General features: G+C 38.2%; 2 protein-coding genes across 2 annotated transcripts; one reads left to right on the top strand and one right to left on the bottom strand.

Annotated features, from left to right (window-relative positions):
- Positions 1-6,677: 6,677 nt before the first annotated feature.
- LOC146168858 (uncharacterized) lies at positions 6,678-23,501 on the top strand. The gene is made up of 5 exons (XM_083386300.1): positions 6,678-7,426; positions 7,493-7,558; positions 17,047-18,303; positions 21,921-21,987; positions 22,748-23,501. Exons 1-5 carry the CDS (start codon positions 6,730-6,732, stop codon positions 23,499-23,501), a joined length of 2,841 nt encoding a protein of 946 aa, XP_083242426.1. The 5' UTR covers positions 6,678-6,729.
- On the bottom strand, positions 12,638-14,073 carry LOC146168859 (peptidase inhibitor 16-like). Its single transcript, XM_083383617.1, has one exon. The coding sequence runs from the start codon at positions 14,024-14,026 to the stop codon at positions 13,286-13,288; it is 741 nt and encodes a 246-aa protein (XP_083239743.1). The 5' UTR covers positions 14,027-14,073; the 3' UTR covers positions 12,638-13,285.
- Positions 23,502-23,600: the final 99 nt, after the last annotated feature.

The following is a 23,600-nucleotide window of genomic DNA, read 5'->3' as shown; positions in this document are numbered from 1 at the left end:
TAAAGTTTTACGTTGGAGAGGGGTTACTACCAAAATAAAAGTTAAATTCCTATTTCATCGTTATCGATTATAGCAAAACTGAAAATATGCCCTTATATCGCTGACAATACCACAATTTTAATTTGCCGGGGTTAGATGTGACGCACGGCGCTATTCGACTAAAGCGATTTATCAAAATGGAAAGTGACAAACTTTTGTTTAAGTGTTTCTATTGCGAACCTGTACCGGCTATTAAATATTGTCGTCACAACGTTAAAGCAAGATACTAAAGAAGTAAAATCTTTCACAAACGTAAAGTTACAATCATCAGTAAATGTTTTTTAACAGAAAACAACAAAAGTGTAAACTACATTTTAGCACTGTCATCTTACTGCCTTTCAAATTTTATTCTTAACCTGCCTGGATCTTTCCACTGTTATTAATCAGGGGGAAGGGTTTTACAACACACTTTTGGGAACCACAGCCGATAGCTTTCGACATAACACATATAGTTTCTTCGGTAAATAGCCATGCATACCAATCATATTGCAATAGACAAAAGGCTATTCGCCTTTCTGTTAAATCAAGGCTTAATTAAGCGAACTAACTCACAGCCACATAAACAGTCTGTACTTTTCCTACAGCCGCAAGTAGGAATGTCCGAATATAGGATCTAAGGCGAAACCCGATGTCAAGTGATAATATCGGTATTCGTCCGATACTAAAAGGAAGTATTAGCGCCGATCCGATACCAATAAAAGTGTTTTAAGCCATGATTAACGTTTCAATGCAGCGATGTCTACTTTAAACGGCAAAATAAAATATATTAATACTAAACTTGTCAAACCTAGAGCGATTTTTGTAGCCAGGAAAACTATCTTTAAGGGTTTAATTTTGCTTTTATGAATATTTTTGTCGAGATACGACGTCAAGGTACATAGTAAATCGGGTAATTTTAAGAATTGTTTTGTTCTAGATTAAACTGGTATTGTCATATGCTATATGCTGCAAAATGACGTTAAAAACTGCTTTTATTTAGTTTTAGGTGGCCAAGCGTTTCTTAAAAGGAGACTTGGCGAATTGGGCCAAAAAAAATAATAGCACTATTCACTCCACAACGGCTTACCGTAATCACGTAGAAGGTTCGAACTACTGGCAAAAAAATCATACTGTGCGTTTCCGTTATAGAATTGTGCCAACAGCAAAAAAAATGCGTTAACCAGATGATTGAGCAGAAGCTGCGTTTTGTAGGAAGTCTGAATCCACACAGTGTCAGCGCTAGGTCATGGATTCATGGAAAAGGTGACAATATTACACATCGCTCTTTAAGTTACTGTTAAGTGCCGCAGATTGCGTACCCTTGGGCCAACGTAACGAATAAATACAGATAGTGTAGACGCATTACCTAAAGCTGTACTTTTTTTAAAAACCTCATCACATAATATCTTCTTAATGACCATATAATGTCAGGAAAATTAACGCGTTTTAAGTAAGTCACAGCTGGCAAATCGATTGATGATATTAATACTTTTCAGTGACATTGTTTGATTGTAAATACTAACAAATTGCAAAAAAAAGTTGAACCTAGATTTTGCGATAATTATTGGCGAACTTAAATAATAGGATGCGAGGTTGAACGTGTGCGAATTTAAATGGAATGTTCCTGCATTTATTTAACCTTTTTTACGTCGAACTTTTAGACCAGCTTTTTGCCGTTGGTAAACACACCACGTGTGGCGAATTACGGAAAATATATCAAACAGTCACGAGATCACGACACAAATTGGGAGGAACGTTCGTGATACGGTTTACATTAAATTTTCTGAAAAGAACGCCAGATTAATTCGTACCACAACATAAACAAATACTGCTTTAAAATAGTCTTCCGAATTTCCTAATCTGGTCGGTAATAGTTGTATACCCCTTACTTCTTCTTTACTATTGCCAAGTTGTTCCAGTTGTCAAATGTAAAAAGATATTTAATCCAATAAAAGCTGTACAAATTTGCTGCGTTCTTTTTTGCGACTAGAAGCCGCACGCGGCAATATTTTTAATTTAAACACACAAACCCAACAGCACATTTAATTGAACCGCCGTGTTTACACCTGGCGGTTGACAAGTCAAACAACAAAACAATAACAACAAGCAATCGGTCTCGGCAATTTCGTGACACGCGTGATTAGGAAATTGCGCCACACGCCGCGATGCAGATAATTCACCCCCAAGAGCCGGATGTTTTGAAGAATTTGTAAGCAAGACTGCCATTCAAGCTGACGTCAACCAGTGAAATGGCACACTCACGTAGTCGCTTCTCTACCGGTCGACTTCTCTCACCAAAGTTGCGTCACAGGCGAGTGGTTCCGCATCTCGGAGCGATTACGTCATCAGCCGTGTGTGCACTCGCCATCTCGAAGAGTAAGTACGTCACCGTGGAGGAGCGTGACCAGACTCTGTAAGGCGGAGGGCGCACACCGGGGTAAAACAGCAATGAAGCGGACGGCGACGTTACTACCCTTATTGAATTGGTGTTCTATATTTCAATTTCAAACGTTATTTAGGTCGAATGAATAACGGTAACCTTCTGCCTTGGGAAATTCTGCTAGAACGAGCCGGGTACAGACAGAGGAGTTACTAGCAGCAATTATACGCACGGTCTCATATCAAATATCTTAAACAGCAAATTAAATCATGTTTTAATTATATTTTATCCAAACTATGTTTCAGTTGTGAAACAACCACTTAAGATCACTATAATACTTATCCTAATCGGCAGCTAATGGGCAGCAAGTTATATAAAGCACGTTTGCCAATACATAGACGACTCGCTTATAATGCGTAGGCTACACTCGCTAATACCTGTGATACAAAGCACTCGCTCCTGCAGTAAAATATTCAAGTGCACAACCAAGGGCAATGTTATACTGAAACACTCCACGCTGCCTACCTGCCTACTTTACAACAGCTCGCACTTCAGCAAGGGTTGCCTAAACCGGGTGACAGTCGCTTAATAAATTAGGCCCCGCCAAGCCGCAATTCGATATCAGCGGCTTCCCTCCCCAGCGCTATTCAACTTTTTGCTGATTTAAAAGGAAGTGACGCGCATTTTTTGAAGCACACAATTATGGCGCGTGTAGACTGGCCACTCAACGTCACCGCTAAGTAGTCAAAAAACGCACACAGCAGAAGCCCATGACATGACGGGCGTGGGGGAGAAAGCGACTCGATTTACACGTTTGATGCTGTGGTTAAGGCGAAAGCCCGCGCTAGTCAGAATAAACGGCTTCCTAATTATTTCGGCTCGCGGGCCTATTACAGGAAGCGTTCTCGCCGCCCGCTGTTCGTTTCAGAGCGCTAACGCCGAGCAGCACGCTGCATCCAACAAGCTTGATGCTGTTCGGGGTCGCAACACTGCGTTTGTCGGCCAGACATGCCCAACTGCCTCAAACCAATTCACTAGCAATCTAAGTTGCGACTCGAAAACTTTAAAGCGCAGCACCACACACCGGGAACAACTGGAATGATATATTTTTAATGTTGTATTCATTTTGAATACCCATACCTTTTAAAGGTATAAACCAATCTTATATTTGGAGAAATAATTTCGGAAACTGCCTATTTGTGCGGGCCACTACTATTCTGTGGATATTTTGTTATATTTTAGGCCTAATTTGACTACAGCCATGAGACCTAACAATAAAAACCTTAACGTCGGAATAAAAGTAGCACGGAATATGACCAAAATAGTACTAATAAATAAAACGTTTAAAACGGAACAAGGCCTAAACCGTTCGGAATAGGACCTAAATGGCCAGAATAAGGCCTATGCAAACTTTTACTAACTGAAAACTCCACCCCTAACTTAATCAACCTAATAGTTTCAACCCTAACCCAATTTTAACTCCACCATTTACCCGCCCCCTAACCCCCTAAACGAGCAATCAATCCGGTGCTAAAACAGCGGCGCCCCAACGGCACATTACAATTTAGGGGGCCCAAACGTCAAAACCGAAACGACTGATGCCAGACAGGTATCCAATCGCTTCATACACGCTGCCTACAGTTTTCGGCGTTGTTTTGACCATTTAGGCTTTAGGCCTTATTCCAATAAAATTTTCGGAGTATCAGGCCTTATTTAGACTTTATATATTGTTTTGTTCGGTATATTACTATGTATTTGGCATTACTATGTCGTTGGTCTTAATGTTATCGTATTATAGATTATTCCGATTTAGAAATTGTTGCTTTGTAAGCCTTATTGTTTGTTTCCGCCTATAATTGTCGTCTGACAACAAATATCAAATTATAATGTCCAACAAAGCATCGTCGAAAAATTCAAGTAAGTAACGTAGTCAATCAATAAAATCATACTGTATTATGTACACAATAATGAAAGTTTTCACATAAGTCCATTGCCTGTTCTTGTGTATTATGGATCTTCGACGTTTATTAGTGGAGAAAATAACTTGTAATATAAGTTATGGGCTATCAGCGTATAAGTCACGATCTATCTGAAGCAACTCGTTTTATATAGTGGGCCTATGTTGCAAGGATCTTACGAAATGTGTCGTTTTGCAAATATATGATATGTTTGGTATCAGTGTACGTTAGAAGTATACTGGACGCATCGGGCCCATAAAGAGAGCACTAGATCTACACACCTGTGTGGCTCGGAAATAAACGCAAAAAGTAGAAATTGCGTTTATCTTGTTTTAAACTTTGAATAAGTCGCACTGATGATACAATAGAAATATTGCACACTCTTGATAAACTATATGATCTAGCAGAAAATTCATTTATAGAGAGTCTGAGGCCACACAGCGGTGGACAGATAGAAAATGCGAAACTTTTACACGATGCCTTCATAACAAAAAAGTTAAAAAAAACGCCATGCTTAAGAAAAAAAAAATTCTACAAAAACCAAAGAAAAATTGCACAAAGCGCAAAAAATGCGTTTAGATAGGTTAATTTGGCAAACAATGAAGTTTGCTTGGCGATTCCATCACTGGCTAATAAAAGAACATCGCGGGACAATTAAAAGGGTCCCCGCACTCGCCGGGCCTTTAGTTGAACCACGCTTGGCTAGACTCAACTATGTTATAATGTAAAACTGAACATAACTAATTATAGAGATCTTCAAAATTGGATTTTTAATAAATCTCTGCTATTGTAGACTAAACTTTTATTTTTAATTCAATTCATTTTCGCTTGATACAAATATCATTCACTGTATTTTAACGACAGTGAAAACACGAATTACTCGACTGCGCCATGTGACCAGTAAATTTCAATTACTGGTTAATAGTTTCCTTCTTTGATGATGGCCTCGTCATCGAACTACCTATTTTAACCAGAAGGTGTTGATATGTTTTCCACTAATAATGCGGCTTATTTTATATAAGGTTCACGTTTTATGCAAGTTACTATTTAAACTATATTAATCTGGGTAACCAGGTGGCATTATATATAGGCCTATATATGTATGCTATATAAATTACATTGTATAGCAGTGGTTCTTAACCTTTTTGCTAGTTGTTTTTCTACAAATGTGTAATTGTGATGTAAAGCATAGCTGATTTAACAACTCACAAACGCAACATGGAACCCATAAAATCAATACAAAAAGGTAAATATTAGAGTAGAGCTCGCGCCACACAAAAATTGGTTGGTCAACATCACACACAATACACATAGTTATGGTTTCGAGGACAGGAGATCATATAAAGGTAAAATCCTTCCGCATCACCTTTTAACCCCAGAAACGTAGGTGTTGCAGGTCCATCCTCCGTTGTTCACTATAAAGGAGACATCACAGTCAGATCAAGTAGAGCGTTGAAGACCATTTTGGCAATTTAAGTTTTGAACAAACGTCAGTAGGATGTTGCATAAAAGTCTATTTATTTGCAGCAAGCATATTGAGCAAGACAGATAAAGGAACACAAGTGTTCCAGTAAAATAAAATTTAATATTTTATACCATATAATAGCGGTTCTGCATTTATTTACGTTAAAACCTTAGTAGAGTAATAAATAATGTAATTTTATGTGGAGGTTTTTTACTTGAAAGTGGTCTGATTATTACATAGAAGCTACCAAAGTATAAAATTATTAATAGTAATTATGGATTTTGGTTAGACCTACTATTATGGCTTCGAGTAGTTTTTGGTTGTATGCCTCGTGAAAATAGGTATTTGTGCTGCCAGAAAACTGTTTTGACTTAATTTAAATCTTTACTACATTGCACATTACACAGCTGGCTGGGGGAGGCCAACCATTTTTCTCATGCTTTAATTTATTTCACGTCTAATTCAGATTTGCCACACAAATATCACACACTTAGACTTGCTAGAAACAAAACGTATGGTAAATGAAACAGAGGGATAAATAAAAAACATTTTATTCACTGGATAAAGCAATATCGTCGAGTTTTATGGCATCTGTGAACATTCAACATAGGAAGAAAATAGATGGTCAACACTCCTAAAGGGATTAAACTAAAAACTTTTTTGCACTAATTTTCGCCTATGCCGCCAAGTCTTTGGTAGGCTATCTAAATTTAAGTATAGGCGTAGGCCTTCCACCAGGAGATAGAATCCTAATGACAGGAAAAATCGTTTACAAGGTTTACAACTTCTGCTCAATTTGTAAAAATACAACAATAAGCATAATCTAAAAATTTGAACATAATGTCTAGGTTATAAATAAAACCATCAGAGTCATCGAACTGTAGCGTCATTTTTAAATAATATACGACATGATGAGTTTAAAAGAAACAGTTTCGGCTCTTACTGTGGTGGGCCTATGTTTGTTAACATCTGCAAACCAAGACACCCAAGGTCTTCGAATCAAACGAGGGACATTGACGAATGCGCTTTCACTGACAGCAGCCAATAAACAAGAAGTAGTCGACAGTCACAATAAAGCCAGAAGAACCGTGTCACCAACAGCATCCAACATGCTTCAGATGAAATGGGATGAGGGTCTAGGAAAACTGGCAGAAGATTACTCAAGAAAGTGCCTGTACAAGCACAGCGAAAGTAATACTCGAAAGACGGAAAATTTTTCTAAATATAATGGTGAAAACCTATACTTAGCTACTGGAACTAGCCAAACAGCTTCAGCAATATTGAAGAGAGCAGCTGAAAGATGGGATGCTGAACGGAAGGATTACACCTACACAACTTTATCGTGTACGCGAGGAAAACCCTGTGGCCACTACACTCAAATGGTTTGGGCCAACACTTATGCTGTTGGTTGTGGTGTAAGCCATTGCAGCAATGTCGACATTGGAAATGGCAACTTTTATAAGACCGCCACATTTGTGGTTTGCAACTATGGGCCAGGCGGTAACGTTGGTGGGAAGCCTTACATCCAAGGACGTCCGTGTGATGCTTGTCCCGCAAACTACACAACATGTATAAACCACTTATGCTCAGCAGCAACAATACTATGTGATGCTTGTCCCGCAAACTACACAACATGTATAAACCACTTATGCTCAGCAGCAACAATACTATCAATACCATTATTTCACTTGTGGATTTCGCTTGTATTTCAGGTTTTTTTAGCGGTAGGCCTGGTTCTATAAGGCATACAATAAGACGAGGGACACATAACTACTATGACTATACTTTAAAAACTATGATGAAAACATATCCAGAATTTGTAAAACCCCCAAAATATGGTAAAGATCACGGTGGCGTCTAGGAAGTTTGTTTTCAATTTCACAATGGTATTCTCGAAGCCCTGTATCATATTTTTATCCTTGCTATTACGGTACGCTTTGATGCAATATTGACTGCGAAGTTTTTGGTGTTTTTCGTCCAACCCAGTTAAGTGTGCAGGTTCCTATTCAAACGGCACTGATAATATTTGTTGACATTTTTATATAATTTACTGAATCAATCCATTTGTTCCTGATTAAAGTAAAGTTTGTGCAGCGTTCATGCCTAACTTCTGTTCCGTCGTCTGGACGCTTTTGTTTATGAGGTCTTCTACATTTTAAAAGAACATCTTTTAATTGAAAATATATATTTTACTTACCAACTCTTTATACGCCCCAGAAATGTTTTTGTGTGTGTTATTTGTCTTTTATTATGAATATTTGTGAATAAATGTGTTTAATGGAGTACACAACGAACAAATATTGGACTCGCGCATGTAAGGACAGCGTTATGCTTGCCAGGTTCTTTTATCCAATATTATACCGAAGGTTTTGTATTAAATCAAAATGAAGAATACGGCGTAGATTACGAACGCGGAAACGAGCCAGTTGCGGACGATGACAGAAGGTGATCCTGATGCTGTACACAATCTTCCGTTACAGAAAGGGTGGCTGTGAGGACACCTGGTACAGGGAGCCCCCTTGTAAATATGAATCCATTCTCCGTTCATTGCCAGCAGGGCTGTAGTTGCAAACAAAAAAAGTAGCCTGAGGTAAACCGCTAATGTTGGCGCAAAAGCTGACCCCACATCCAACTGCAAGTGATTTCGCCCAAACCATCTGTGTATTGTTCGCAAAAACCTTGGCAAGATCTGTTGTTGTACGTATAATCTAGCGCTTCTAATCCCCAGGAATTGGTCGCGGTAAATAGCACATTGGCGACTGCGCCAGTTCGGCTCGTAAGGTACAAATTCTCGCCAACTGAAGTTGAGAAGTTTGACGATCGGTTATGGTTGTGCATGAATCTACATCGTTCCGAGTCAGCTTGAGCGATTTTGCGAGGTTTTCGTCCCACTGCATTTCGACCATATTGGGCCGTCGGTCGCACGTTGGTTCTTAATATCTTGTGACCAGCGAGAATTGGTTGCATGTTTGCCTTGCTTGACTGCACAGCGCACAGCCATTGTCAAAGTTCCTCGCTTAACCCTCACGCAGGGCTGCGGAGTCGGAGTCGGACTCGGCACTCGGCACTCGGCACTCGGCACTCGGCACTCGGCACTCGGCACTCGGCACTCGGCACTCGGCACTCGGCACTCGACGGAGTCGGTTTGTTTTGCCGGAGTCGGACTCGGGACTCGAGTAAGACCGCGTAAAACTACCCGAGTCCCGAGTCCGACGTGCGCATGCGCAGTATCAAATTTTGAAACTGTTAAAGCGGAAAAATGTAAGTTGTAAAAGTGTTATAGCAAATGGTGAAATATTTTTAAACCATGTAATACGGGTGGATCAATTATGGCACCAATATAAGTGGATTGCAGAAAATCCACCTTGATTTAGTTGCGTAAATGGGTAAAATACAGGCTGTAGAGTCAGAGCTGGACTCGGGACTCGACAAAATCTTACATTTGGCCGGAGTCGGACTCGGGACTCGGGAGTCGGACTCGGGTGTATTTTTTTGGCCGGAGTCGGACTCGGATTGTTTTCAACCGACTCCGCAGCCCTGCCATCATGACATCTTTGGGTTCCTATGTAATAGTTTTACTTTAAAGAACTCCCGTTATCAAGCTCAATATGTAAAAAATAAAATTGTGCCTCATAATATCAACCTTTTATATATTATATCAAAATAGACTGATTTAAACCATCTTTCGTCTCATGTTTGCGTTCTGATTAGCTTTTTAAACATACACTGCATTTATGGTGCTTTTACGAACGGTAAGAATGAAATAATATCCGTATACGTCCGACGGAGTATATGAATGGTTTAAAAGTACGTTTACTAATATATATGACTAACATTGACAGTATACATTGATGGTATTGTGCTTTTTATAGTTTTAGCAATAAAATATAAATAAAAAGGGTGTTAAGAACAGCGGGGAAACAGTATTGTGTTCGCGAGTCATAATCATCATACAAGAAGACCGATAACTTTTTGTTTTATGAAATCTAATATTTACCAAGACCTGATATTAACTTACTTTGGTTTACTTTTTGAATAGCCAAGTGGAGCACTGTTGTTGCAATACATCAAAGGGTACAAGATTTGTCAAATAGAAAATATGCCAAGGGGATTTATACCCACAATCATCAAGGTTGAGATTTATCAATCGCAAAATAAAATAATGCAGGGAACAAAACCACATTAGAATATTGCCCTGTTTCGGATGAAAGTTTCAGACTTACGCCAAATTTAAATATTGAATCTATCAAAACGGCAATGCATGATATCTATTAGGTTCAAAAATAAAATGAAGTCGGTAATGTAGTGTTGAGAAAATTAAGTCTCTGCCTTTGTTTAGTTGCCCAATGCCCATCCTGAGTTGAGTGGTACATTTCTTTGTAGGAATATATTATTACACTTTTGCGAAAAATAATTGGGAAATCAAACAAAATATACATTAACATTATGGCGTTAAGAATTGAAGTACTCATTTTAGGAGCATTTAAAAAACTCTGCTCTAAATGGATCAATATAAACTTTGCTTCCAGGACAACAAGTTGATGCCCAACCAAATAAGTGCCGTGGTTACAAATTTTACTAAAACATGGCGGAAAAAACTATAATATTTTATTTCTTTTTTCCTTAACAATGTAAAGTTTCTACTGTTAATCCTACTGTATTTGTTTAGAGTAGAACATTGCCTATAATTGTTGTAGTCCGTTTATGTTCAACAATACCTTAGATGTTATTTTTGCACAAAAAATACCCTTTATTTTTGTAAATTGATCTCGAAAAATGCCGTGTGAAGTAGGTTAGTTGTGACCAGTTTGCATCTGTAGTTTTTGTCGCTGATGATGGCAGGCGGTTTATCAATGCTATTCAGTGTTTTATTAGTTTTAATCTTTATTCTGTTTAAAGAACTTCTAAAGCGCCCTTGGCTACCAAGTTGTATTGCCGGCAAAGATTAAGCAAGCCGCTCCTGCCCACTAGCGGAGCGCAATGTTCTTTTGAAAACGTTAAACGACTTTTAATATTTAACGTGGAATGTCAGTATTACAGACATATTGCAGCGTCAATACGCGTCAGATAGCCACTGGAATGAGTAGATGATAAAAAAGTTTATGCTTTTCATATTTACGTATTCAATGAAAAAAATGCGTTAAAATTGTTGTCAGTATTTGCAAGTTTTCGAATTTTAAATATCTTAAAATCAGTTTGGACACTTTTTTACACATAATTGTGAAAGAATTACGTGAACCATAAATCTTAACTTAAGAAATTTATTGACTATACCTTTAAAATGTTGTTTAATTTATTGGTGAAACTGCCCGATATTAAGAAGCAACAGCATAATAGGTCTTGAATTCAATAAATTTTAACATAGAATTACTATATGATATAACGATGAGTTAGGATGCTAATTTATGCAGATTTTTTTTACAGATATGTTCACAGGGTATGTTTGGTGTCTGTGACCTCGTTCCCCTGGATCTGGAAGTAAGTGCGCTGAAGAAACGACATACAGGTGGTGTTTTTCTCTAAGACCATTTTTGCGTAAAATCTTTTACGTCCAAGAATGTACCCATGACCTGTGATTTCACGAATGTACGACACTCTTCATTTGAGATGTGCTTAAACAAGAAACAAAGACATGAGTAGCTCCAGCCGCAACTTCTTGTTGACACGTAAAATAACGAAACCAGTGCGAAATGACCAACCACCATCACTTTGACATCTGTCATCTAAGAACTTTCACTTTTAACTGTGGTTGTTTCATTGGCTCGGTTAAAGCGGTCCGTCGATCTACTGTCTGTAAATCAGGTTTTGCGAACTTGCAAATTCAAAGAATAATAAATTAATTTTATAGCTGGGGTAAAATTTATTACATTGTCAAACTGGCCTAAAGTTAGTGCTTCTCGCCACATTGTCGGAAAGTAAACCAAAAACGCAAGCACATTAGTATGACGTAGACCGACTAATTGTTAATTTGTGGAGCAGTGATGATAGCCGGAACGACCGAGAACGATGCTTAGGTCAAATAATTATTGAAAAATCACCGGCTTAAATCATCAGCATATTTCTGAAAGTCTATTTTTATTTTGAAGTAAAATTATGAAAAAATAAGCATATTCTAAAAGTCTATTAAATCTAAAGTCTATTAAATCGTTATTTTTGAAAAATTCTTGCCAACCGTGGTCTACGCAAAGCAAAAAAAATAGGGTTCCGCGGTAAAAAACGTTTGAGAACCCCAGATTGAGAATCTAAAATGTATTGCCAAACAACACAAAAGGACAATTTTGCACAAAACCATTAAAAATATCTCTTTGCGTTATTATACCTTACGTCCCTACTTTTACCAGCTGGTCAAAACAATGATTATTACAGCTTTCTTTAAAAACATGATATTATTTGTAATTGAGACACTATTTTTAACCCTGCCACCTAAGTGGCTTATTTTCTTATCCACCCCCTGTCAAAAACAATTAACTGCCTATCCCTTCTACATGATATTGCTGTATGATGTACTACGAATAAAATTGTGCTTCTATTTGTAGAGTATGGAAATATCTCTTCCTGTTAACAAGGACATATTATTGGAACCTTTCCAATGCAAAGCACTTACACTTTCACATCTGCCATGTCGCCTAAAATATACTCCGCTTTTATCGGTTGTTGTTACATTTGTAACGTTGTAGTGGTGTCTGTTCTGTTTCCTACTGCAAATATAACATACATTTTGTAAAATAAATTTTGCGTAACAATAATTAATTCGTTTAATGTACCTCTGCTATTTTTCACGTCCCACGTTAGAACATATAAAATTTATTGCCAGAAGTTTCAATTGCTATTGTGTGTCCATATATTATAACAGGTGAATATAACAACAACGAAAATTGATAACACATATGACGTGGAGTAACACATATGCCGGAAATAACCAGTGTTGCAAAAACGTTTTTTTTACCAATTATCTTGTAAACATATTCTACGATGTATTTATTTTCTATTCTTTTTTTTCTTTCTCTATAAAATATTGCAGAGGATCGCACGGGTTTAACATTTTACATTGATGCAAATCACATGACTTGCTAGATTTGGCTTGTTATTTTTCACAATTGACTTTATAACACTAGAAATACCAATGACATCGGTTTTAACAACAAAAACAGAAAAATCACTTTATATCTAATTTAACAATGACATTATTATAAGTCAGGGTTTCCCAAACTTTGTTTGACCACGGACCACTATTTGTGAATCTGTTTTTTCGCGGTCATAAACCATTAACACTGTTGAACGGTAGCCAAATAAACGTGCAATAGCATGGAACTGCTATACAGATCACTGTGTGCAAAATTATGTGTATAGGCCTACATTAAAGTACGGGCATTTAAAACGATTATATCGCAGGGTATAACTATAATGCTCCTTTATAAAGGCTCTCTATTTTAACAGTTTTAAACTGGCCAATTGCTAGCTTAGTCACTGTAAAGAAAATAAAGCAGCACAAAGAACAGCAACACAAACATGCAACATATTAGCGTTGATTGCAGGGGCACCACCGGTCTTAGAGCACATATTTTCGACACAATGTTTGTATTCGCTGGGACAGGCACTGCAGGGAGTTCCTGTTTTGTACGGCTTTGAGCCGCGAAGATTTCCGCCTGGGCCATAGTTACACACCACTATCATTGCTTTCTTGTACGTTGTAGTCTTGTCGATATACACGTTGCTGCAAGAGCTGGCACCACATCCAAGGGCATATGAAGACGACCAGGCGACCTGAGTGTAGTGACCGCAAACTTTGGTGCACGCCGACGTCGAATATATATAATCCTTTCTCTCGGCATCCCAGCTTTCGGTGGCTTTCACCAACAAGTCTGCCGGTGCGAATGTCCCAGTGGTAATGTAGAGATTCTCGCCAATCCATGATGTGAAATTGGCGGTCTGACGATTTGAGCTATGTTCGAACAAGCATTTTTTCGAATACTCTTGTGCCAGATTGCCTAAACCTTCATCCCACTTCATTAAAAGCATATCAGAAGCGGTGGGCGAAACAGTGCTTCTAGCCTTGTTGTGACTTGCAACGGCTTTTTCCTTGACTTGTTGAGTTATCGAGGCTGCATTATCTAAAGTCCCGCGTTTTGACCTTTTCAGTACGTTCTCATTGTCTGCGCAACTGGTGACAGTCACCCAAATAAGTACAAAGCCGAGAAACTTCATTTCAAAATATTTTTAACTCAAAGCTCATCACCAATAAAGCAAGTTATTCCTACCTTTCTGAAAACAAAAATTTTATTGTAGTTCTAATATTTCGTACTTATTCTTAGTTGCATTTTTCAAGTGCGGAGTGACATACGGTCAGATACGTGGTAAACCCATGCGCTCTGCAGACAAAAGTTCTTCTAAAACAGGAACACCAATGCTAACGAACATGAAAATCACTTCCGCACATATCGATATAAACGCATGAACAGATACAGAAGCAACGCAACTGAAAATGTTTCAGGTTTTACGGGTAGATAGAACCCAGGTGAGCGTGACCCCGCAGAATATGACAATACAATGTTGCTACTACAAAGGTTCGTTATCGCTTTTCGGTAAGCGAGTCATCTATATTGTAGAAAACCCGGACATCGTTTATCGCAGCTTTTATCAAATACTGTTATTCTTTCAATGACTGCCTAATGGTTTGGTTGATAGTATGGTATAAAAACCTTAACAGTTTGGTGACCCACGCTCACTAATAATTTGGGCCCGGGCTCAAAACACCAATATATTTAAAGATTTATTTCCCGAAAAATTATTAAAGAGCCAAGAGAATATCAGCCAATCTACCTAAGAACTTCGTCAATAATTTGGTTTTGTAACCTGGTTTAACTAATCATCACGTCCTTCACTTGTTGCCTTCTAACAGCTTAAACCCATTTACTGGTTTACAGGCTAGGATAGATAAAACATTTGCTTCAACACTTAGAACAATGCAGTTTGCCTAATTACTGCGGGTTAATCTATTAACGGATGTGAACAGTTAATAAACAATTAACCTTTAAGACAAAAAAGACGGGCTGTTTTATTGCGATGAAACTTTATCAGCATCCACTCGACTTTCTTGTAACGTAACTTCCTAAATTCGTCATGTGTGCGTCACATTATCTGTTGCAGTGTGTGAGTCACGTGGCACGACTACATTGGCTCTTTCCTGTTAGTATAAGGCAGGGGTTCTTAAACTTTTTTCTAGCGCAGACCCCTAAAATTCTCTTTCATCTCGCGCGGACAAAAAAAAAATGACGTCATAAATTGACGTCACAATAGGCAAAAAAAATGACGTCATAAATTGACGTCACAATAGGCAAAAAAATGACGTCATAAATTGACGTCACAATACAAATAGACTTCATAAATTAGCTGATTTTGGTCCAAAAATGTGAAAGTGAAATGGAGTCTAAATACATTTAGTGCAAAACCGTTTTATTTTTGATTAAATTGTTTTCTTTAATAATCTGATTACTTCTTAAATATACACTAATATTTCAATTATAACTTCATGGACCCCCTTAAACTAGTTCACGGACCCCCAAGGGATCCATGGACCCCAGTTTAAGAACCCCTGGTGTAAGGATAACCTTAAATTCGATAAAATTTTGGGTAGTGAGTATTGTATGTTGTTTGGATGGACATGCAATCACCTGTGAAATATGTTTTCTTTTACGATTCGTTTTAAGTAATAAGTTTAGATCGATTTAAGTAGGTTACCCTAGAGTAAATCTAAAAAATAACGTATGTAGGTTGTCTATTACGAAAGGAACATAGCAAAAAAGAATATTTAAAGGATCTACGGCTGAACTCAACAATTTGTTATAATTATATAATTCGCTTAAAATACCAATCTAAAGCTTTGCTTTGTCAACGTTAAACATTATCCAAGGTATTCATTGGGGACTTATCTTAATTTTTGAATTCATATCTGTGGTTCTAGTGGACAAAAAAGTATTCTTACTTCAAATTTGTAGAATGTTCCATCTGCGTACGCCATTTCTGTCCCCGAAAGATTAATATACATTTTTTGCTTATATTTTATTGCCTTAGACTCATTTGTTTACAACTAGCCAAATTGCTAAAAGAAACGGCACTGTCTGCTAGCCAAGCCTGAGCTTACATTAAATATGCCGATATGAGGCGATACCAACATAACACCCGCTGTTTTGCCTTGTTCGTGTACTAAATTTTTTGTATTTCATCTCAGGTTTCTCACGCATCGCTAAGCGTAGCAGGCTGCGGACTAATTTACACAATGGCTGTCAAATAAATACAACCTGGACATTTTTTGTGAAATTTGCATAATAACACTGTAACTATACTCACTTGACCAAACTTTTTGCCAACCTATTGCCTGTAAAGTTAAGTATAAGAGTGCAAGTGTCCAAATGGTAACCGATAAACCTTATTAAAAATCTACTCTGATATGCCTTCTTATATCAGATAGGCTACATACTATAAAGTATAAAAACCGATGTAAGTTCATCATATAGTAAATGGTCTTAGCCCACAATCAATTAGCTAATGCTTTAACGACTCCCATATCTTAATTGCGTGAAACGTCCGCATTATGCAATCACTTAAGATAATGGCGCGTAAAAGAAATCGTAATAAACAATCTTAAGACTTATGCCTGTAAATAAGGGCTGTTGAGACTTGCAATGAACATTGGCAGCGAATTCATTCTCAAAAAAATAATGCAACCTAAAATTATGTCCGCTTTTGCAGCGAATAATATGACCGGACCTCCAAAAAATAGTTCTAAAATACTATCGGCACTTACTTTTTGAATTGTCGTACTTTTTAACAGACCTATTTAACATCGTACGAGGCAGGTATTTTAGGTGTTGCAACAAAATACCTGCTGTAACAGGAATTTCCAGAGTTTCGGTACGCATAAGCTTTGATGGGCAATTAGAATTTCGTTCTAAACAGGCAGCAAAACGCAAAATGAATTTCGTTCGTGCAAGCAACGCAATAGCAGGCAAGCACGCATTAAGCCCGGATGAATATAGTAAACTTAGCTTTATAGGTTCAGTTAGATGTGTACAAGAGCTGGTGAAGAGTCACAGCATTTTTTTAAGTAAGTCGAATACAAGAACAAATCTGTGGCATTATCAACAAACACTGGCAATAAGGAGCACGATAGAGCACAACGCAGCAAGTTTATACCCCTCGGGGTATAAACGTGGCATTTTTTGTAGTTTCGCCTGCGCTCGCGGGCCAGAACTATGGCTGTGTGTCTAAGTTATGGTTGCGTACTAAGTTGCTGTGGCACATCAAGCTAAAAATGTGTTTGCGCAAGATTTCAGTCGTATATTTGCTGGTCAGCGTTAGTTGTCGCTCCGTAGTCGAGGCGGAAAACAGCAAAATAATTTCTCGAAGCAAACGAGGAGGGTCGTCTGTGCGTGACGCTGTTAAACTGACTCAGGCCGAGCAGCGAGCGATTGTTAATAAGCACAACGAGTTTCGTCGCTCGGTCGAACCTGCCGCCAGCGACATGCTTAAACTTGCATGGAGCGACGAGCTGGCAGAAATCGCCGAATCCCACAGCCGAAAGTGCGTCTACAAGATGAACCCGAACAGGAATCCAGGAAGTGTTGCTCAGGTCGGCGAGAACCTTTATTTTAGCATCACAGCAATCGCTAATGTTACCGAAAACCTGGAGAAAGCAGTGCTCTGGTGGCACGACCAACGCACCAACTACCGCTACGAGTCGGACAAGTGCGATTCGCAGTGTGGTCAGTACAAGCAGCTGACGTGGGCCAACACAAATAAAGTGGGATGCGGTGCGACCGTTTGTTCCAGCATGGTTTTGGGTTCGAGTAGTTCCAGCTCGGCCGTCCTGGTTGTGTGCGATTACGCACCGACTGCGGAGGAACTCGGCCAGCCTTACGAGGCAGGCGACTGGTGCTCTGCTTGCACCGAAGCGCACTCGGCGTGTGAAAACAAATTGTGCGTCGTCCAGACAAGCGAGCAACCAGCTGGTCCGCCAGAAGAGGAAAAAGCATTCTCGACGAAAGCACCTACTTCTCTGGATACCAGAGTTTTGACTGACGCTGATACCTTTCCCGATCATTCGCCAACACCTACAGATACAGATGAGAGTGTCCCTTCGGCACGGCTGCCTCATACAGAAGAAATCCTTCCTCGGCCATATACAACCGTTCAGCAGTCGTCGACTACGCATTCGAGCTCTCCAAAACCGACATTACTTAGCACAGCCGTCAAACCTTCAGTTACAGGTAGGTTACCAGTATCTACAGATGCTGATTTTAGTTCAACTGTATCTGCAGTACGACCTGCATCAACATTAAGCACAACCGAGGTGACTTCTGTGACGATTTATTCGACCACTGAATTCACCAGCACCACATCTTCTGCGCCAACGTCGCTCAAACCTAAAGCTCCACATTTGCTTGCAACATCCCTGGGAATTTTCTGCGCCCTTGTTGCTTCTGGTTAACTAAGTCTTCTTTCTTCTGAGCTTTGTAACATTGCTGTTTGCTAATAGTAGTTGCTTTTTATTAATTTGAGTATTACTTCATTAGCTTTACGTGAAACGTTGAAACTGATTACAAATGCACACAATAAATGCCAAAAATTTATATATTTTCACCCCAGCATCCTGGAATATATTTTCTTTGGTTTATTACGAATTGCAGTATACCATCGTGGAGAACTTGGTTCTGAAAGCATTCTTGTTAAAGTTTGTCTTTCCATGAGCACATGTCTGTTACAAAAATGATTATTATAAACAAAATTTGGCTTGGGGTGGGCCAAAACTAGGGGAAATCGATTTATAGCAATGTATTGTAGTATTATTGTGTTAATTGTAATCAGATTTAGCCTAGAAAAAACAAAGAAAAGAAAAGAGCAAAAGATGTTTTAAATAAAATACATGTATCGTTTCGTTGAAGTCGATCTATATTGTAGAAAACCCCGACATCGTTTATCGCAGCTTTTATCCAATATTGTTATTCTTACAATGACTGCCTAATGGTTTGGTTGATTGTATGGTGTAAAAACCTTAACAGTTTGGTGACCCACGCTCACTAATAGTTTGGGCCCGGGCTCAAAACACCAAAATATTTAAAGATATATTTCCCGAAAAAAATTATTAAATAGCCAAGAGAATATCAGCCAATCTCCCACTTGTTGCCTTCTAACAGCTTGAACCCATTTACTGGTTTATAGGCTAGGATAGATAAAACATTTGCTTCAACACTTAGAACAATGCAATTTTCCTAATTACTGCGGGTTAATCTATTGACGGATGTGAACTGTTAATAAACAATTAACCTTTAAGAGAAAAAAAGACGGGCCGTTTTATTGTGATGAAACTTTATCAGCATCCACTCGACTTTCTTGTAACGTAACTTCCTAAATTCGTCATATGTGCGTAACAGTGCGTCACATTAACTGTTGCAGTGTGTGAGTCACGTGGTACGACTACATAGACACTTTCTTGTTACAATAAGCCTTAATTCGATAAAATTTAGGGTAGTGAGCATTGTTGCTTGAATCGACATGCAATCACCTGTGAAACATGGTTTCTCTTGAGATTCCTGTTATGAAATAAGTGTAGATCGATTTAAGTAGGCTACTCTAGAGTAAATCTAAAATATAATGTGTGTGGATTGTCTATTACCAAACGGAATATAGCAAAAAAGAATATTTAGGGGATCTACGGCTGAACTCAACAAATTGTTTAGTTAAAACTATGTAATTCGCTAAAAATGCCAATCTAAAAGCTTTGCTTTGTCAACATTAAACATTATCCAAGGTATTAATTGTGGACTTATTTTAATTTTTTTAATTCATATCTGTGGTTCTAGTGGACAGAAAAATATTCTTACTTCAAATCTGTAGAATGTTCCATCTGCGTACGCTATTTCTGACCCCGAAAGATTAATATACATTTTTTGCTTATATTTTAATGCCTTAGTCTCATTTGTTTACAACTAGCCAAATTGCTAAAAGAAACGGCCCTGTCTGCTAGCCAAGCCTGAGCTTACATTAAATATGCCGATACGAGGCGATACCAACAGAACACCCACTGTTCTGCCTTGTTCGTGTACTAAATTTTTGTATTTCATCTCAGGTTTCTCACGCATTGTTAAGCGTAGCAGGCTGCGGTCTAATTTACACAATAGCAGTCAAATAAAAACATTTTTTGTGAAATTTGCATAATACCACTGTAACTATACTTACTTGACCAAAATTCCTGTTAAAGCAGGCAACCTATTGCTTGTAAAGTTAAGTATAAGAGTGCAAGTGCCCAAATGGTAACCGATAAACCTTATTGACAATCTACTGTGATATGCTTTCTTATATCAGATAGGCTCAGTGTTGAAAACAAGTCATTTTGAAATGACTCAAGTCCCAGTTAAGTCATTCGTAAAATAACTTAAGTACAAGTCAATTCTTTTTCAATAAATAACAAGTCAAGTCCCAGTCCAAGTCATCGGTTGCCCAAGTCAAGTCCCAGTCAAGTCATAATTAGAGCAAGTGAACTTCAAGTCCAGCCCTTGTCAAAAAAATAAAACTTTAAATTATGAAAACCGGCTAACTCCTCCGATTATTATGAGCAACTCAAGTCAAAAATAAAATAAAAGCAGCATATAACAAGCAAATTCTTTTATGTGCAAAGATTGGGCTAAATAACGCAATTTTATAATTAATTGCTTAATTAAAACAATTTAAATTTTTATCAAACTACGAATGGATTCGTGACCCTTTTGTCCAACCTACTATATATTTTTTACTGCAGAAGAAAAAGAAGCCTACATTGACGATTCCTGTGACAATTCCCTGAAAAGGATGTTTAATTCAGGAAATCGGCAAACTTTTGGATTTCAATGAATGCCGATTATCCAGCTTTGGTGCAGAAAGCACTACGAATTATTATCCCATTTGCCATGTCGTATTTATGTAGGGCTACTATATTTCCTTTTTAGGAGGATTTGTCCTCTTTTCTCAAGAAAACTGAATTGTCCTCCGAGGACGCTCAAAAATGTTCAAATGTCCTCTTTTTTCGCATTTGGAGTTACTTGCTTATACTTTTAACAAGAATTTTAGGCGAGACGTTGTATTTATTCCTAAAAATATACTGTATCCATGAAACATGCTTAATTGCTGGTTTAAAACAGGTTTTCCAACAAATTGCCCTACCAGCCCTACCTTCTTGATTGTTTTTACCAACATTGCGCCAGAAAAATGGCAACAGAACCTCACATCTAAAAAGGCCCATTAATAAAGCAAAGGTATTAAAGTTTTGCAGGCCTAGTGGCTATGTTCTTATTTCTTACAGAAGCTTGTCTAGTTAGTGTGTAGCAGTACTTCGTCACATTTGTTTTTACCACAGATAATTTTTGTTTATCGCTGTATCACCGTGTTGTTTTTACCACAGAGAATTTTTGTTTATCGCTGTATCACCATAGCCTAAATTCCTTGCAATCGCCTTTCAGTGTTTGCGTTATCTTTGCAGTAAATGTCAAAATGTACAGTTTGCACATTTGCTGCAAAGATAACGCAAACACTGAAAGGCGATTGCAAGGAATTTAGGCTATAGTGATACAGCGATAAACAAAAATTCTCTGTGGTAAAAACAACAATGTGACGAAGTACTGCTACAAGTGTATAACAGCGGTTCTTAACCGGGGGAGGCGAGCTCTAAGTTAAATTTTATGCAATGATTATAATGGTTTCGTTGGGTTGTCCACCACTCCTACAGCGCTGTAGAAACTCTTTTTTGTCCACTTGAATATTGAAACTGCCAAAAATTTTCGCGTTCCGCGCGAATCTTGTTTTTCTACGTTTGTCAACTTTTTTAGCACAAAGTCTCGTTGAGTGCCATTGCATGTTTTCATATCATCAAAGGTATACCGGCCATATTTAAATACAATTTTGCTAACTTATAGATAAACGACAAAACTCATTCACCGTTCGAACTATTTTTACCTCCCGAATTTACCGTTTAGCGCCAACTCGACCAATTACGCGACCGACAAGAAAATCACTATTTTCACGTTTTCTCAGTAATGTTTAATTGAAAATACCGAATTGCTTTTTGTAGGTGGGGGGAGGGGAAGCGAAAGACATAGGAAAATTACCAAAGGTGGGCGCGGCTGGAAAAAGGTCAGGTTAAGAACCACTGGCATACAGGTGGTTTTGAGCAGATGCTTTGATTTTTCTTTATTATTCTTTAGATATAGACAACCATAAAGCAAAATAAATTAATACGCCGAAACTCTGTTTACTGATGAGCTAAGCCAGAAGTATCCTTGTTTCAGAAAAGGACGTATGGATTTCAAAGCTGAATGCATTACTTGTGGATATGGCACGTTTTTCTCAAACGTAACAATTCTACTTTCGTTTTACTTACAGGCAAAAAAATGTCCTCTTTTTGGGTGCTGAAAATATGGTAGCCCTATATTTATGTGAAGCAGGATTTTCTGCCTTGGCGGTGATAAAAGCAAATATCAATCACGAATTAACACAGAAAGGGAAATGCGTGTGGTAATTTCCAAAATTCTCCCAAGATTCAATGAACTTTTTAAAATCAAACAAGCCCACACGCCACATTCAATAATATACATTGCTTTTTGTTGTTGTATCAATAGAAGAACTTAAATAATAAGTTTTCTCATTAACTTTTATTTTCGGGTGCGTCCCAAGTCCAGAAAACTTTTCCAGAGGCGTCGCAACAAAAAAAGTTTGAGAACCACTGGGCTACACTAATAACAAGTTTTCACTTGGACCAAAATGATTGACTTTGTTAAAGAATAATTAGTTATTTGGTCACTATAAAAACGTAACAATGCAAATAAAAACACAGTCATTTTAGACATTTTCTAGCAAATAAAAGTTTGCATTTATGAATGTGACTCGAATTGCATTTAGCAAAATGAAGTTGGCCTACCTAATGTTCTTCTGGATTGCTGCTGATATTGTCACTTTTGGCCAGAAAAGTGAACTTTCAAGGGTAAAACGGGCTTCACTAATGAAATCGACGTCACTAACCGAGGCAGACAGACAAGCAGCAGTTAAGAGTCACAATGCCGCTAGGAAAATCGTGTCTCCTACTGCCAGCAACATGCTCAAGATGGAATGGGACTACGAATTAGAAACATTGGCGCAAGATTACGCTTCAAAGTGCATCTTTGCACATAGCCCTCAATCGCCTAGAAAAACTTCCAAGTTTTCGTCCTCCATTGGAGAGAACATGTACTTTACTCTTTTTCAAACTGAACCCAGTGATCTGTTTGAAAAAGCGGTGGGATCTTGGGATGACGAAAAGAACGTGTACAATTTTGCGACACAAGCTTGCACTGGAGTTTGCGGTCACTACACACAGGTAGCCTGGGCCTCTTCTTATGCTATCGGATGTGGAGTTGGTTATTGCGCCGACGTTCAGGTTGCAGGTCGCACGTTTGCTCAGTCCTCCATAGTGGTTTGTAATTATGGCCCGGCAGGCAACTTTTACGGAAAGCAGCCTTACAAGCAAGGCTCTTCATGTAGTGATTGCGCGAAAGATTACCCTTACTGCGTCGACAACATGTGTTCGAAAACTAGTGGAGCACCTACCATACAAAGGTATTCTTTGCACCTTATTCTCGCAACGCTGTTCTTCGTCTGCCAGTTGCACTTTAATTAGCGAAAACAGTTGAATGTTGTATTCAAATTAAATTGAACGAACGAAATAAACATTGTTGCAAATGCTTGAATTCACAAGTTTTGTTTTGTACACATGTTA

This window comes from Ascidiella aspersa, chromosome 1, assembly GCF_963924565.1.
Source record: "Ascidiella aspersa chromosome 1, kaAscAspe10.2, whole genome shotgun sequence".
Taxonomy (NCBI): Eukaryota; Metazoa; Chordata; class Ascidiacea; order Phlebobranchia; family Ascidiidae; genus Ascidiella; species Ascidiella aspersa.
The sequence above is the reverse complement of the archived record's forward strand: the minus strand, read 5'-3'. Positions and strand labels throughout refer to the sequence as shown.

What these genes read in the sequence shown, in the direction of transcription:
- LOC146168858 (XM_083386300.1), top strand. Translation starts at nt 6,730, where the DNA reads ATGATGAGTTTAAAAGAAACAGTTTCGGCTCTTACTGTGGTGGGCCTA. An exon ending in CTCAGCAGCAACAATACTAT is followed by an intron (nt 7,427 to 7,492) that starts GTGATGCTTGTC and finishes CAACAATACTAT; the next exon opens with CAATACCATTATTTCACTTG. An exon ending in CGCGGCTGGAAAAAGGTCAG is followed by an intron (nt 21,988 to 22,747) that starts GTTAAGAACCAC and finishes AATTGCATTTAG; the next exon opens with CAAAATGAAGTTGGCCTACC.
- LOC146168859 (XM_083383617.1), bottom strand. Translation starts at nt 14,026, where the DNA reads ATGAAGTTTCTCGGCTTTGTACTTATTTGGGTGACTGTCACCAGTTGC.